This window comes from Spea bombifrons, chromosome 1 (genome assembly GCF_027358695.1).
Source record: "Spea bombifrons isolate aSpeBom1 chromosome 1, aSpeBom1.2.pri, whole genome shotgun sequence".
In the NCBI taxonomy this organism is placed as follows: domain Eukaryota; kingdom Metazoa; phylum Chordata; class Amphibia; order Anura; family Pelobatidae; genus Spea; species Spea bombifrons.
The window spans coordinates 3,458,089-3,474,788 of NC_071087.1; the positions used below are offsets into that span (position 1 = coordinate 3,458,089).

The window sequence follows — 16,700 nt, forward strand, 5'->3', positions numbered from 1 at the left end:
AAGTTAAATAGAAATAGGCATAGTGCTTTCTGTATATATAAAATGAATAAAACAAATAAAAACAGTTCACTATATACTCACAATATGGTGAGCAATAAATGGATTGCTCACACCTTCTGGCGTAGGTGGAATGATCCCCACCAAGGATATAAACTTGTGTTAGCAATCACACTCCTATCATGCCAAGTCATATTGTTGATTTTTTTATCCAATTGTGGTGTGTTACTTTTAACCCCTTGACTGCTAACGACGGCATGGTGCCGTCGCTAGCAGTCCCAGTCAGGTGCTAACGACGGCACCATGCTGTCACTAGCACTACCCTACCTTGATGGAGGTCTGTGGACCCCCATCACCACCTACCCCGGCGATCTGCCCCTCATATTGAAGGGCATCACTGGGACCACCCGATCCGGCCGGTGACGTAGCGCGTAATGACGCGATGACGTCACCGCGCAGCTTTATTGAAAACTGACAATTGTCAGTTAAAGCGGTATGGGGGCATGCTGCTTAGATGCTAAGCAGCTACAGACCCCCAACATATACCGTTGGAAAGGTAATCGCCTCACCTTTCCAACGGTATAATGCTTGTAAAAAAAGAATAAAAAATATTAAGTAAAAAAAATAAAAATGTACAAAAAAAGTAAAAAAAATGATAAATAAAGATCAAAATTGCCTAGATTAAATTAAATCAAATTAAATTATCTAAACATAAACTGGTTTAAGTATTCTAGCTAAATGATCACTGTGGTAGCCAATGTTACCACAGCGATCATATAGCTATAAAAAGTCACATTCCCTTTTTAAAAATGGCCGATACTAAATTTTAACCCTGTGATCCCTTTGATCATGAGGTTAAATTTAGCCAATGGTAGAGAAAGGCAATTATTGAAATCCTGATGAACTGCAAATATTATTAAAATCAGCCATTTAGCCTGTGCGGTACGTGAGTAACCATCTCATCCCTGGAGCCTCTTGCATTTTTACTGCAAAACTTATTTTTGCTGTAAAAGTGATTTTTTTACTCCCTTTACGATCATTTCTTTGGGATTGTAAGGGGAAAGAATGGTGTGTGCTTCTGTGAGTGAATGTATGGAAAGTATGGTGTGTGCTTCTGCGAGTGAATGGAGATACGAAAAGCGTGTGAATGATCAGTAATTAGGGTTGTAGCCTTGACGTGGCATTACTGCTCACGTAAAATTATGTTAAATTATGGCACAAAAAGTACATATTTTCAAAAACTACACCCCTCGGCGCATCAAATGAGGGGCTGCATGTGTACAAACCTGGAGTGCGCAAGACACAAATGAACATGTCGCTATGGTTAGAAAAAACATTTTCTAGCCAAAGCGACATATTCCGTCATTATTTGTGAACTCAACTTTTGTCCTAGAAATACATGTAACCCCTCATTTGAAGCTCCAAGGGGTGTAGTTTCTTGAAATGTGTACTTTATGTACCCTAATTTAACTTCCCAGATGTCTAGACCACTTTAACTTCAGATATGGCAGATTGAAGAATCTTGTTAAAAAAACGTCTTAAAACATTTAGGGGCGATGCCTGCATTTAGACAGCTCTAGACAGCTGGGATGTTAAATTATGGTACATAAAGTATATATTTTCAGAAACTACACCCCTTGGCGCATCAAATGAGGGGCTGCATGTATTCGTAGCAAAAGACTGGAGTGCGCAAGACACAAATTAACTTGTCGCTTTTAATTTTTATTTTTTTATTTTTCATTTTTAGAAGTGTGATATTCACTTATTTGTTGTCCAAGTCAGATTTGTGATACAAATACAAATAAGACCTCATTTGCTGCAGCTGGGGGTGTAGTTTCTAAAAATATATAGTTTTGTTGGCATATTTTAACATCCCGGGCAGCTAGAGCTGTTTAATTGACGGCAGCCATGCATTAAATTTAAAGATGTCTTTTTGTGATAAAGTTAAATAAATTTAACTTTTATCAATAAAATATTAGAAAAACAGTCTACTGTTCTCAATTTCTGTTTATTTTAGACCGGTTACCTACTACAAATATTTAGCAACACAGGTTTTGATATTAGAGTTTAGAAAAATAACATTACGAACTAGTTTTTATTGAGTTGGAAGTGAAAAATTACACTTTTTTTCCCATTTTTGGCTGTATTTTGCAAACCTATAAAAATGGTATATTTGGAATCTGCTGGGTGTGCTGAAAAAAACAATATATGGTTTGTATAGTTTATTCCCAAGAAATTTACTTTGAAACGCGTTTAAACGCGAGATGCACCAAAATGCCGAAAACCAGCTTAGCACCAGGGTGGGAAATGGCTTAGCAGCCAAGGGGTTAATAAAAGTGTGGTTAACACTAAAATTGGACAGAAAATACTGCTACAGCCAACCAGTACATGCTGGAATCTGGGTATGCCTGATATTGCTGTTAACAATCATAATATATAATTTTTTGTACAATTTTGGTGTGTAACTTACTTTTATTAAGTGTGGGGGGTAATTTTCAGTTTTGGCTAAGTGAACCCTGAATTTTCGGTTTTGGTCCAGAATTTTCATTTCGGTGCATCCCTAAAATAAACTATTTCATTTTAACCTATCCAGAATCCTGAATTTGTAGTCACAAAACTTTCTAGGCCCAGAAATCAGTGAGAGGAAAAGTAAAGGTTTTATGTCATTTACTTTATTTTAATCTGCATATCTTATTAAAGGCCATATTTTCTCACAGTGAGAAGAGAGTGCGGCCCTCGCACGTATACAATTCTGATGAAGTGGCCTACTGCAGAAAAAACTTGGACGCCCCTGATGTAGACTATGCTGGGATCTCTAATGACTGCCCTCTTCTGGCTAATCACAGGTACAACCCTTTATTAACCTCTTTGTGACCCTAAGGACCCTCAGGGCAAATTATCAATATTTTAGGGTTTACTTTCCCATTTCCCATTTATACTAGCTGCATATAGAATTTATGTACCAATGTTTTTATATTTTATTCAACTTATGCAAATAATAAGAAGAAAAAGGGAAATAACGGTTGGAGAAAAACATAGCAAAAACATCAAAATCGCTCTGGCCCTGTAGTGTATCAGCTCTGGTCCTTAAGAAGTTAACACTTAGGACTGTACATGGAATATCATTAACATATGCAGAGCAAGGGGTATGAACAGGAAACTAGTGATAGGGGAGGAGCTTGTGAGCAGGAAATAAGGTTATGAAAGGAAGAGATTCACCACTTTCCAATCATTTTGGAAGCGTATGCTCCTGCACAGGGCAGATTATTATTATTTATTGTTTTATATAGCGCCATCAAATTCCGTAGCACTGGACAATGGGTATCTGACGGGCAGATTCTCTTAGCTCGCTATATGCTCCCCTGTGATTAGGGTAATATTTAACCCGTTTGCTGCTGGTGTGGAGAGATGTAAAGCTGGGTAACAGTATTCCTTTCGGTTTCCATAGTTACAGGGGTGATTTAAAGTGACAGGCCTAATGTCTCATGTTTAGATTATACTATTTGTCCTGAGTTTAGAGATACCTAATGTTTTCATGGTTTGTTTTTTTTTGCTTTTTTCTACAAGTTATTGGGCAAAAAGTAAAAGTAGGATTTTGCTATTTCAAAACCAGTTTGTTTCCAAATCTGATAATTTTTCCCTCATGTTCTACTTTGGGTATCTTTGAAGCCGGCCAATGCAATTTACCCCATCAAACCATATATTTTTGAAAACTAGACCCCTCAAGGTATTTCAAATGCCAGTACTGTAACTCCATGCATGAGATTCTACCACCAGCCTTTGCCATAGTTTGTGGTATTAATTTTTTTTTATTTTTTCACACAAATTACACTATAGGTGTAAATTTATAGCTCCAGGTATACGTCATTATCAAACAACACCTCGATATGTCTTCAGCAACATTTCCCGAGAACAGTGATACCACCCATGTATGGGTTTGCCTGGTGTTTGGGAGCGAAAAGGCCACATTTGGGAAGTGCACTTTTCCCCCCATTTTGGTCAGTCTGTGCCTACGCCCTATCTTTGAACCCGGCCACTCCAATTTACCCCTTGGGTATCTGAATTGCTTTTACTTTAACTCTTTCCAGATTTTGGGGACGATATAGTGCTAACTAACCCAAAACTTTATTTATTTTTTATTTTTTCCAAAACAATTTATTCAAAGAGGATAATGCACAGATGAAGCACATAAAAAGAAAGGGCAAACTGAAATACAGTGTACAAATACAATGAGTATGTATCAGTGTCATAGGAGGCCCAAAAGGGTCAAAACAGCAAGACGGAATGCTCGGCAGACCCATGCGGAAGAGAATACATATAAAGAATGAGCAAGCAGGAAGGATACAGAATATAGACAGCAGTCATTAGCAGTTTATGAACGATGTCCGTATAGAAGACGTGGCAGGTAAACAAGACAATCAAAAATATAGGGAACATGTATAACATAGCCCCATCATAACTCCTGAAGTACTCCACCAACCATACCAAAACATTATTTTTTTATTGTATTTTTTTTGGACTTTTCTTTTTTACATTTTGCTGGAACTGGATGGTTCCTCTGATGCAAAATTATTTTTTATGTTTTTTTTATTATTATTTCAATATTTTACTAATCACATTATGATTAGAAAGCTGGGCTCTATTGACTTGCATGGTTGAATACAGTACCTGTATTGAACCTGCACATTGAGCCAGAGTTCTCAAGAGCCTCTAGCGAACTTTTCCAACTTTGTTATTTTTATTAAAGGACACGCTGCCATATTGCGAGTGGCAAAATCACCCGCAGTGGTGGTTGTGCTCTCCCGAGTGGTCACAATGTGCCTTGGGGTGAGTGTTTTGTGTTGCTGAATGCCATCTCAGCCTTGCAGGAGTTAATATTTGTCCCCCACAAGCTTGAGTTAACAAAATAACAGCACTGACCTGAATGTCCAGGGTGATTCCAAGTCAAATGCTGTGAGTTAAGTAACTGCAGCAGTTAAAAACTGTCAAAAGTGGGCAGATGATGATCAGATCACTCCTGGCCAATAGGAGTAATCTTATCATTATGACAGCCCCTGGATGATCCTTCCTTAGAAAGAGAGAGGGGTCATCTAAAAAACACAAATTAATAAAAAAATACACAATTATTAACTGATCACTTGTCAGTGACATTTAAGTCGCTGATTATTGAACGGTCTTCCTGATCGATGTCAGTGGCCTAAACTCGTCACTTTCAAGTAATCTGATTTTTTTTCAGAAGTTAAAATTGAACCGCGCTCATTCCAGTTTTGACTCCACAATATCTGAGAATCATGACTTATGTATGCATGTGGGGTATGGCTGTACTCAGGGGATGTTACTGAGACCTATTTTGGTCTTTCACACATCTGTTCAGAAAAATACATTTTTGTTAGACTAAATGGAATCGGCTGCATGGGACAGTCCAATATGCCCCTAACTAGATTCCCTGAGTCGTCTAGTTTTAGGTAATGTATAGTTTTAGGGGTTAAAATAAAACATGGGAAGTCTACGTACCTGGACCCAGCAAACTGATCTGTCAAAATTCTATGTTTAAAAACTATAATGCCTCTTTGCTATCTCTCGCCCGCGGCTGTCGTTGCCGATTATCATGACGGAGATATCTGCTTTTGGAGAGCTTTCCAACTACAAGGTCAATATGTCCAAGTCCGAGATTCTTGATGTTAATCTTCCTCCACCTGACCGCAGGGTGCTGGCGACCTCCTTTCCTTTTGCTTGGTGCGACTCTAAGCTGCGATACCTCAGGATATGGCTAACGAGGGATCTCTCTCAGCTCTTTAGCTGTAATTTCTTACCTTTATTAGCGACTATCCGCTCTGATTTCGGTAAATGGTCGAGACTTATGGTCTCGTGGTCGGGTAGGATACATGCCATCAAAATGAACATTATGCCGCACCTCCTGTACCTATTTCAAACCCTCCTGCTTCTGATACCGCCTTCCTTCTTCACCTCCGTTCGCTCGGCTTTTCTCCGCTTTGTCTGGGACTCTCACGCTCCACACATTAAATTTAGCACACTGGTTCGCCCCAAATCGAGGGGTGGCCTGGCCTTGCCTTGCCCGCGCACTTACTATAGGGCATGTCATTTGCTCCGGGTTTTGAAGTGGTCCCAGGCCTCCCGCATTAAGCAACGGGTCGATCTGGAGGACGCCCTTCTTGGTGTCCCTGTTCGCTTCCTCCCCTGGTTGTCGATGCCCTCTGCGAGATGCTTGGCTGCTCCTCACCCTTTTATCCGAGCCAAGCCACCCTGCGCGTCTGGCACTCTCTAACTCGAAGCGCGCAGCTAACCACTTTTCCCTCCCCGCTTACCCCCCTTAGGGACAACCCCGACTTCCCTCCGGGCGTGGGGGTCGATTTGCTCCCCGCTGTCGCCTCTGGCACTGATTCTAGACTTCGCTCCTTTGTCACTTCTGCTGGGTTTAGGCCACTGGAACAACTGATTGCGCCGGCTTCGCCTACCTTCCTCGATCGGTTTCGCTATGTGCAGTTAACCAACTTTTATCGTTCTCTGGTGCAGCGGCACAACACGTTTCGCGCCCTCACTGCTTTTGAGACTCTCTGTGTGTCGTCTAGTCGGCTGACTCACGGGGTGTCCCACCTCTATAGTCTGCTGCTGACTGCCTTGACCCCTGTGCCCCCTGTGTTTATGGGGAGATGGGAGGCTTCGCTGCAGGTCGTTCTCACGGAAGAACAGTGGGAAAAGGTTTGCATCCTGACCCATCGTTGTTCTCTGAGCAACCGGGATCGGGAAATGGCTTACAAGCTTTTAGCTCAGTGGTACAGGCCCCCTGCAGTGCTAGCTCGTCAGTCTAAAACTGAGCTCCTTCTAAGCCCTCCCTCTAACTCTATTCCCCTATCTGACCTTTCTATCACTGTTGACGGTGCCTCGGAGTGACCCTAGACTCTAACCTATCTTTCATCCCTCACATCAAATCACTCTCTAAATCTTGCCACTTCCAACTGCGTAACATTTCCAAAATTCGTCATTTCCTGACTGTCAGCACCATAAACAACTAATCCACTCCATCGTAATCTCTCATCTGCTAGGCTATTCTAACTCACCCGACGCCGTGCATCTGCCGCACCTCTCTTCGAGTCCCACCACTGGCTCCCCATCTATAGCAGAATTAAATTCAAAATACTCACTCTGTCCTACAAAGCTCTCACTAACACCGCACCCCTCTACCTATCCTCCCTCATCAGCAAATATACACCAGCCCGCCCGCTAAAATCCAACAATGACCTGCTCCTTGCATCTTCACTCATCGCCTCCTCCCATGCCCACCTACAGGACTTCTCTTGCGCAGCACCAACCCTCTGGAACTCTCGTCCCCATGCTGTCCGACTCTCACCAACTCTACCCTCTTCTAAACGCTCCCTAAAAACTTTTCTCTTCAGGGAAGCCTACCACTGACATAAACATCAAAACTTCTCTCTCACCCACTTACAACCCTTATCTCGCCCCACAGTAACATCATTCACTGCCACGCAGTCTTCACCCCTTATCCACCTAGAATTTAAATTCCTACAGGAACAGGGCCCTCCATTCCTCCTGTTTGTGTATGTCAATTGCTGGTCATTTTGTACTTCTCATTATCTGTAAAATTGTTACCTTGTACAGCGCTGCAGAATCTGTTGGCGCTTTATAAATAAAGTATAATAATGTATATGGGCTATTCCTGTACTCGAGGGGTGTTTCTGAATACAAATCACAAGTTGTTTCAGTAATTTTATGTAAAAAAATGAAATTTACTGCAATGTTAAAGACAGACTGGCACTAAAATGGTTAAATAAAAAGTGTTAAAATGCCCCAAGTAAAATACTTTGGGATGTCATCTTTCAAAAAATCTATACTTTTGTTGAGCAGTTTCTCTTTTTTCTGGCCACTATTGGAGTGCAACTCCCTCAGAAACAGCGATGCGCGTCATTCATATTTAACCCTGTAAGTGCCAAAATAAATGAAAATACCAGGCATATGAGGTGTTTCCAAAAACTGATTGTGTCTGGCCACAACGTCCCTAATTACTCTTGTGGGAATGATAATAAGGTGGATGGATTTATTAGTGATCACCAATTAGGTGCTACCATTCCCATAGCACAGTTATGATTCACTGCCATCTCAAGTGAGTCTTTTTTCCAGAGAAGTTGTACAAGGGCTCCAGCTTCACTCATCTGCAGAAGACCCAGAACACGATCCTAACTGCTAAATTCTTATAGCAACTCAAGTTATCAATTTGCTTACATTGCAAACTTGAGTCTTAATTGAAAGACGTCTGAAGTGCTGTATGTGATGGCTGTTTGATGTTTTGCCCAAAGATATTTCTGGAAACAGCTTCACAAAGTAAACAACCTCTAGCGCTATAGGCTTGTGCTCAGTCTTCTGATATAATGCAGGGAGAGTCCAGGAAGTGGGTTATTACTTCCTGGGGATTAAAGGAAGTGACGGACATTTTATAAAAAAATGTCCTGACTATGCTAATGGTGGATATCAGAGCTGGATAATATGAATACAACTAGAATACAAAAGGTACATTAACACAAATTGTGCATTTCTGTATTAAATCATATTATTTAAAATTCAAATAGAATAAAATCATATCCAATCACCTCTGTGAATTAAATTTAAAAAAAAACATGACATATGCAGAAAAATCAATGATAAATTAAAAGTGCTGAATAACATTTACATCTGAGAAAACGATAAATATTATTAAAGGGCATAAAACTGCCGATGAATGAAACTTCCTTCTAAAACTAACTAATACTCTAAAGACATTAAAGTCTGCGTTTGTATATTTCTGTCCATGCAGACAATTACCGGCGCTCTGCGGTTTTCTTATAATTTAAAACCAACATAGAATTGCGATCCCAAAACACAAAGTCCTGCATCTATATTGAGACTCCATTGCAATGAATGAGACCGCACTGTATAAAAAGAGCCGAGATGTTTAGGTTCATTACAATGATATCAGATGCAGCAGATGCCACTGACCCACACGGTGCTCGATTCCACCGAACCCGGCAGACACTCTCTGGCACTCGGCAGGTTACTGGGCTGCATGATGCTGATCTCTGGGTCTCTTCCATTAAAATGTCTCGTTTGTTTGTTGCTCCTGTGTGTGACGCCCTGCAGATCTGAGATCCAGAGCCCAGCACCGGCCTGTCATCTGCAAGTCATCAAACCATTTGAAGACTTTGAGTATTTTAAAGATGGGGACATTATAATTGGAGGAGTTCTCACGGTGAATAATCAAATGAGGAATTTTTTTTTTTCTGGACAGGATCATTTTCCCCCCCAAATAGTCTGTGTCACGTAAGTTCCCAAAACTAACCATAAAAATAATATCTGCAGAACAAATTCATTTTATAGAGAGCCCAAAACTACTAAGGGGAGTGACTATGTTAAGCGGTTAATCCAGTTGCTGTCCAGCTGTTTTCATACATTACATTTTTTATTTCCCCCTGCGTGGTATAACTTGCACACATGCTCTAGTGCTATTTTGAGGTAAATATATACATATTTATGACTTTTTATTATTACCTTTTATTATTTGTGAGATTAATGTAAGATGTGTTGTTTTTTTCTTGCAATATTATGAATGTTATGCTATTGACTTGATTGGGAGAGTTAATATCTTTTTGTAAATCTACCCATATAAATTTTAAAAAATATTATGAGAATATTGGAGAAAATACGTATCTGTAAAACAGAGGTCATTGTGTTTTACACTAAGGAGCTGACATCCCCTTTTGAGAACGTGATAAATGCATGATAATGGCTACAAAGGTTAACCGAAATGTTGATTATTTTTTATTTTATTAAACCAACTCTTGAAACATTAGGACTGACACTATGTAGAATTGGAAATAAAGATTTTTCTTTTCAAAGTGTATAAGGTGAATTTTTTATGTCTTTTTTACGTAGATATAGACATTTTCAATCTGTGAAGAGGGGCCACATGTTGTACTGGGTGGGACCAGACTCAGCCATGACCACCACTCTCCACTGTATTCAGACATTTCCAACCATCTCAGGCAGGGGTAGGAATGGGCTTGAGACAAAAATATTTCACAAAGGTCCTTGATTTGTCTTCCGGAAGACATGCCCTACATTAAATAAATATGTGAGGGTAATTACGGCACTCACACTAGTACTCTCTAATGACCCATGACCTGTTTTGCCATTCGTTTAAATATAAAACCTTTGTCAGTTGATGGTAACATGGTATTCCTACAAAGTCTCAATAAGTGTTTTTATCTGGCAGATTTATGACTTTGTTCTTCTGCTTTAATCTAATTCTTCTACCCTAACAGGCCAAGCCCCATGGATTACATCAATTTACTGGTCTTTCTTTTCGCCATTGAAACATTGAACAACGACCCAAACATTTTACCAAATATTACCCTGGGTTATCATATATATGACTCCTGTTTAGATGAAAGAAAAGCTGTGAAAAGCATTCTTCAGATTTTGTCTGGCCCCCGCATGACCGTCCCTAATTACTCTTGTGCGAATTCTAACAACGTGGCTGGATTTATTGGCGATCACCATTCTACTACTACCATTCCCATAGCACAGTTACTAGGGGTGTATGGATACGCACAGGTGAGTGACCTGAATGGTCTTCCATGTATTGTCTGACATTAGCATTCAGTTTCATGGTGAGATCACAACCATGTCTGACTCCAAGCTGTTATCAGAAACCTTTACCGCAGAATGTTTACACTTTTCTCTTCCATTTTGTAGATCAGTTATGGAGCGACAGACTATGCGCTGCGTGATAGACGTGTTTATCCGCATTTCTTCCGCTCTGTTCAAAATTATCTTGTCTATAATAAAATTATTATAGATTCTAAAACATTTCGGATGGACCTGGGTGGGAATTCTCACGGTTGATGATGACACCGGAGAGGCAGAGAGTCAGGCTCTGAGAGCGTATCTGACAAGTTATGGAATTTGTATTTCCTTTACTGTAAAAATTTTTTTATCACAAGAACTTTCTGAAAATATGAAAATAATGTCAGAAACTTTTTTAATGTCATCGGCTCAAATTATTATAGTCTGTGGCTCTTTCAGCACCAGAATTATTCGCATTTTAACTCTGTGTCTCAAACATAAAGATATAACATTAATCCTTCCTCCTGCCTGGGCTTCCAATGAATATCTCACAGATTTCTTTGTAGAACCCCTGAATGGCAGTCTGGCCGTAGAACCGCATGCTCTAGCGCTGCCGGATACCGGAAGTTTCTTTGATAATATCCATCCTTCAAACCGTCCAGCAGACAAGCTTCTCGAAGATATATGGACATTGTATTATAGATGTTTATCAGAAAATTCTGAAAAGAATAGGCTTTATGAAGAGATCTATAAAATCTCTCTGTGTAACTGCAGCGGGAAACCTAAATTAATTGCTAAAACTCATCTGACGGCTGGTGTTTCTCCCCGGGTGTTTATTTCAGTGAGTGCTTTAGCTAAAGCTTTGCATGACATGCACTTATTTTATAACGAGAACGCAAAAGAAAATGAAATCCAAAACATCTATAAACACCAGGTATGTATGAAATACAGACTGCTTCACGTGTCAGACGCTGACGGACATACAGGAAGAATTTCTAAGGCTTTATTTAAGAATATGAATTCTGGTCAGCCTTTACACCTCATACCTCCCAGCATTTCAAAATGTGAAGTTTGGGGGTGTAGTTTGAAGGGGCAGGGGGGGTAGCGAAGGGGGGGGGGCCAGAGTAGTAGTCCACACAGGGCGCCACAACGCCTAAGGCCGGCTCTGATTGCAACATATTAGAAGCCTTTATGTTGTATATTGTTGTATATTTTATATAATTGTTGCTACCTCTTAAGTTATATCGCCATTCTAACACTAATTGCAGCTCACATGCAAAATCCAACGTTGTTATTTACCAAAGAACAATATTTTCTTCTAAATTGTGCCTTCATGGTGACCCTGGTGCTGTTGGTTCTAACGATGTGCTGTAGACTGATGAAGGGTTGATGCTAGTTAATGATATGAAGTTCTAGTAGATGAATAATAGAGATCAGGTATTGGTCTATTTTAGTTGAGTGTTTGGGTGAGTTCTGTTGTAAAATGGGAGGTATTTTTATTTTCTTGATTAATGACGTAGAACAAAACCCTCCTACATTGTAACTGTGAATGTCCTCTTGTTTTGTTCTAAATCATTTTTAACAGTTGCATCGCTATATAAAAAGGATAACAATTGCATCTCAGTTGGGCCGCGCATTTTACGATAAACATGGAGAATTTGCATACTATTACACAATTACAAACTGGGTGTTTTTATCAAATAAGTCTGCATTTAGAAACATTGTGGGTAACTTCACTGAGTGGGCTCCAGATGGTCAGCAGCTAATCATTGACTCGCATTTAGCAATATGGAGGAACAAAGACAACCAGGTAAGGGGGGATTATTGGTTTTGTTTTCCTACATTAAAATTAAGCTACATTTCTATAAACTTTACAGGCATAGAGTATATTAAACATAATTTAACAGAAATAATATAAACTCACCAGCACATACATCCTAAAGATGGTAAAACAAAACCACTTGACGGTGTAATGGTTCTAACTTGTGAAAAACCTTGTAGCATGAGAGCCATAAACGTCACACTTAAGACTGACCATCCTAAACACGCACTAACCAGACCTCCCAGCCAGACCTCGCTAAGCCAGGCTCTGGAAAACCTTCCCCAGACAACACGCAAATGTCCAGGCAAGTATTTCCTCCCTTACCTCAGGGATACCTCAGGTCTTTTTTAGGGAATCTCCTTGCCCTGGGAGCATAGAGGAAATTCTTCTTTCCACAACAGTCTCTGATCGCCAGGCTCCAGGTTTTAATGCCCAGCACCTATGCCTGATGCAGACCACATAGGAATCATAGACTGGATCCTGCAAAGCTCTAGTCTCTTGGAAAAGCCAGCATGGATCCAAGCTGTTAGTCCTAAAAAAAAACATGTACCTGCGCCCCAACTATTTGCCCCAACCATTCTTTATTAATTTATAAGAGTGGCTCAAACAAGAACTATTTATTTTTCTGTTTGTAGATTCCAAAGTCTCAGTGTTCAGAGAACTGTTTGCTTGGATATCGAAAAGTCCTGAGACCAGGAACACAAATCTGCTGCTACGACTGTGTCCGGTGCTCAGAGGGAGAGATATCCAACAGATCTGGTATAATAGATTATATAGAATCATACACATAATTTACTCATAGTAGGTGTGTAGGAATGAAAGCCTGCTCCTGGTAAGGTAGAAGGTTGAGTTGGGGGGTAGTGAGAGCCACGCGGAGGGGCAGGTGTAGCTATAAGTGATCAAAATAATAGACGAGCAAGACTGGGTTGACCAGAGCTGGGCATAACATCCCCCACCCGGGGGGAGCAGAAAAACTACCTGGCAGCCGACAACCAGCTGTGATACCAAGCACCTTACAGATGTTATGAGAAATACCTTTTTACACAAGCTCCAACCTCCATGCTTCAGCACACAGCTGGTTCACTTTCACAAATGCGCCTCAGTGCACTAAAAACCTCCCATTAAAAACATAAAAAGTAGTAAATGTTTAACCCCTTAATGACAAAGCCCATACATGTACAGGCTCAAAATGCATTGTTTTCAATGGGTTTAGGAACTGTACATTTACTCAAGAAATCTACTTATAGTGGGGTTTTGTTTTTGTTCCTTGTTTGGTCTTTGAGCTCCTCCGTTATATTTACTTCCATGTGAGATGAGTGGACCAGATTCTTGGCAAAAGTGGTAGAGGTTAGTGCAGCAAGTGACTTGAAACACGCATGGGATAGGCATATGATTCCTGAAACTAAAACAAGGTGAAGGAAAATTGGGGCGATAAGATTTGGGGCTATTTTTGTTTGTTATTTTCAGTTCAAATCTAAGAAATGTAAACAAAAGTGTAATTTAACATTAGTTAATATGGATACACTCAGTGGGAGGGAACTATATACTATATTATATTTTATTTTAATTTACATATTGAGGCATAATGTTACTTTGTGTTATTTTTCAGACAGTGAGAACTGCATTGTTTGCCCAAGTGATAAATGGTCTAATGAGAAAAGGGATCGATGTATTCCAAAATCGGTGGAGTTTCTATCATATTTGGATGCAGTTGCTGCTGTTTTATCCTTTGCATCAATTCTGTTTTGTCTTGTAACTGTTGTGATATTACTGATCTTCATTGTCTTCAGAGATACCCCAATTGTGAAAGCCAATAACAAGAACCTCAGCTTCCTCCTCTTGGTCTCCATCATGCTGAGCTTTCTCTGTGTGTTTCTGTTCCTCGGTCGTCCTGAGGATGTAACCTGCATGCTGCGCCAAACAGCTTTTGGAGTCCTCTTCTCATTAGCCGTGTCTTGTATTTTAAGCAAAACAATCATGATCTATATTGTTTTCAGAGCCGCGAAACCCGGCAGCTCTTGGGCAAACTGGGTCAGTGTGAAAGTCTCCAATTCTATAGTACTACTCTGCTCATCCATTCAAGTTATCATTAATATTTCCTGGTTGGCCATTTCCCCCCCATTCCAGGAGCTGGACATGCACTCTTATCAGGGAAAGATCATCGTTCAGTGTAATGAGGGCTCGGTTATCGCCTTCTACTGTGTCCTGGGTTATATGGGGCTTCTGGCAGCTCTTAGTTTTATTATAGCTTTTTTAGCCAGGACATTACCGGACAGTTTTAATGAGGCCAAGTACATCACCTTCAGCATGCTGGTGTTCTGCAGCGTTTGGATTGCGATGATCCCGGCCTATCTGAGCACCAAAGGAAAGAACATGGTGACCGTAGAGATTTTTGCCATAGTGGCTTCAAGTGCAGGACTTGTAGGATGTATATTTATTCCAAAATGCTATGTAATTCTTTTTAGACAGGAATTGAATACAAAAACATATTTACTTGGAAGTAGAATTAAAGGTTTAACCAAATAGTTATAAGAACCATATTCTGAATTATATGTTTTATTATCTTATAACTGTCAATGGTCAATTTTAGAAACTTGAATTAATTTTCTGGACATCAAAAGACATTTTTACACACAATACCCCAATGTCCTGGACTTTTAAGAAATATATTTTAACCCTCCTATCCTTTATCAGTTGCAAGAAAGGTGAGGAGTCCACATGTTTGGAATCACAGAGATAAACTCAGCAGCACACAAAGCAAAACACACACGACAGGAACCAAATAAACCTCTGTAGACATAGTGTAAATATAATGTTTATGCCCATCGTATCAGTATAAATGAGTTAATGACTGCATTCAGAACAATTAAAAGATTCTCTTATTGGAATTCAGATGATGCAGACTTCATGTATCCATCCCTCAGTCAGACATTAAAGTAAACCGAACACAAATCCCTAAATTATTTTGTGTTTCCTTCTGCACTTAATCATTTGCATACTGTGTGTGAAAAATAAAGCAGTCTTCATATTGCTTATATCCTACACTGAGTCTTGGCTAGCGACTGGGAAACTGGGGAAAGTGTGTTGTCACAGGCTAAGGAAGCACAATTCAGCGGAGGTAGTTGGTCGGACTACACAGCTCTGTGACACCGATAGTTGAAAATATTTTAAAGGACAATAATATCTAATTTAAAAAAATATATTCCAGATCATTTTTTTTACAATTTGTCAAATCAAAGCTTGGTTGGGCAGTGAATCCTGTCTGATACTACACTTTATTAAGACATCCTTTTATTTCATGGAATAAATACTGTGACATTAAAGGGATTGTAACCCTTCCAAACATAGTCGCCTGATAAACTCATCTATACTAATGTGAAGTTATTTGCTAGTATGACCAGAGCTCAAGCCAACTTGGGATGACATTCGTGCCTACTCACATGGATGACCTAGAACTCCATTCACATTAATGCTGAGTCAACCACCAGATTCTTATGGTAACTTCACTGATAAAGCACTAGGATAGGCAAAATTACTTACTACATGCCCCCAACTCTCCCGATTTACGCGGGACAGTGCCGATCTTGGGTCTCTGTCCCGCTGTCCCACCTATTCCTTCCTCTGTCCCGCTTTGCAGGAGCAGTGGAAGGGTGAGGCAAGATCGGTACTCACCTCAGGTGCAGCTGCGAGGGGCGCACAGCCGCCCGATCAGCGGCTGCAGCCTGCAGACTAGCTGGGAGATCGCAATCTCCCTCTAGTCGGTTCACCATTAGGGAGACTTCAGACCTCGCTTTACTGCTCCCTAATCACTACGTGCCGGCAAATAATGCCGAGCACGGAGATATTACGTCATCCCTAGGCTCGGCAGCAATAGCCGTCACGTAGTGATGAGGGAGCAGACCTTGCGCTCCCACCGCTGGATACAGGATGGAGGCAGAAGGATGAAGGAAGACGGATGGAGGAAAAGGTAAGAGATGGGGAGAAAGGGGTATAATGGCAGTGTATGTGTATGTATGTGTTTGTAAGCTTGTGTGTGTATGGGCCAGTGTGTGTAAGAGCAGTATAGGTATTTGTTAGCTGGTGTGTAAAGCCAGTGTATGTGTATATATGTGTGTGTAAGGGCAGTGCATATGTGTGTAAGGGGAGTGTATGTGTGTGTGTGTAAGGGCAGTGTACATGTATATGTGTAAGGGCAGTGTACGAGTATGTGTATGTAAAGGAAGTGTATGTGGCCATGCAAGCGCAA

At 40.4% G+C, this 16,700-nt stretch overlaps 1 protein-coding gene and 1 long non-coding RNA gene across 2 annotated transcripts; both read left to right on the forward strand.

Annotated features, from left to right (window-relative positions):
• Positions 1-238: 238 nt before the first annotated feature.
• On the forward strand, positions 239-657 carry LOC128477368 (uncharacterized). The gene is made up of 2 exons (XR_008348350.1): positions 239-283; positions 512-657. It is a non-coding gene; the product is annotated as an uncharacterized LOC128477368 (long non-coding RNA).
• A 9,843-nt stretch (positions 658-10,500) lies between these two features.
• LOC128468221 (vomeronasal type-2 receptor 26-like) lies at positions 10,501-14,980 on the forward strand. The gene is made up of 4 exons (XM_053449914.1): positions 10,501-10,620; positions 12,218-12,442; positions 13,090-13,213; positions 14,064-14,980. The coding sequence occupies exons 1-4, from the start codon at positions 10,501-10,503 to the stop codon at positions 14,978-14,980; spliced, it is 1,386 nt and encodes a 461-aa protein (XP_053305889.1).
• The last annotated feature ends 1,720 nt before the right edge of the window (positions 14,981-16,700 follow it).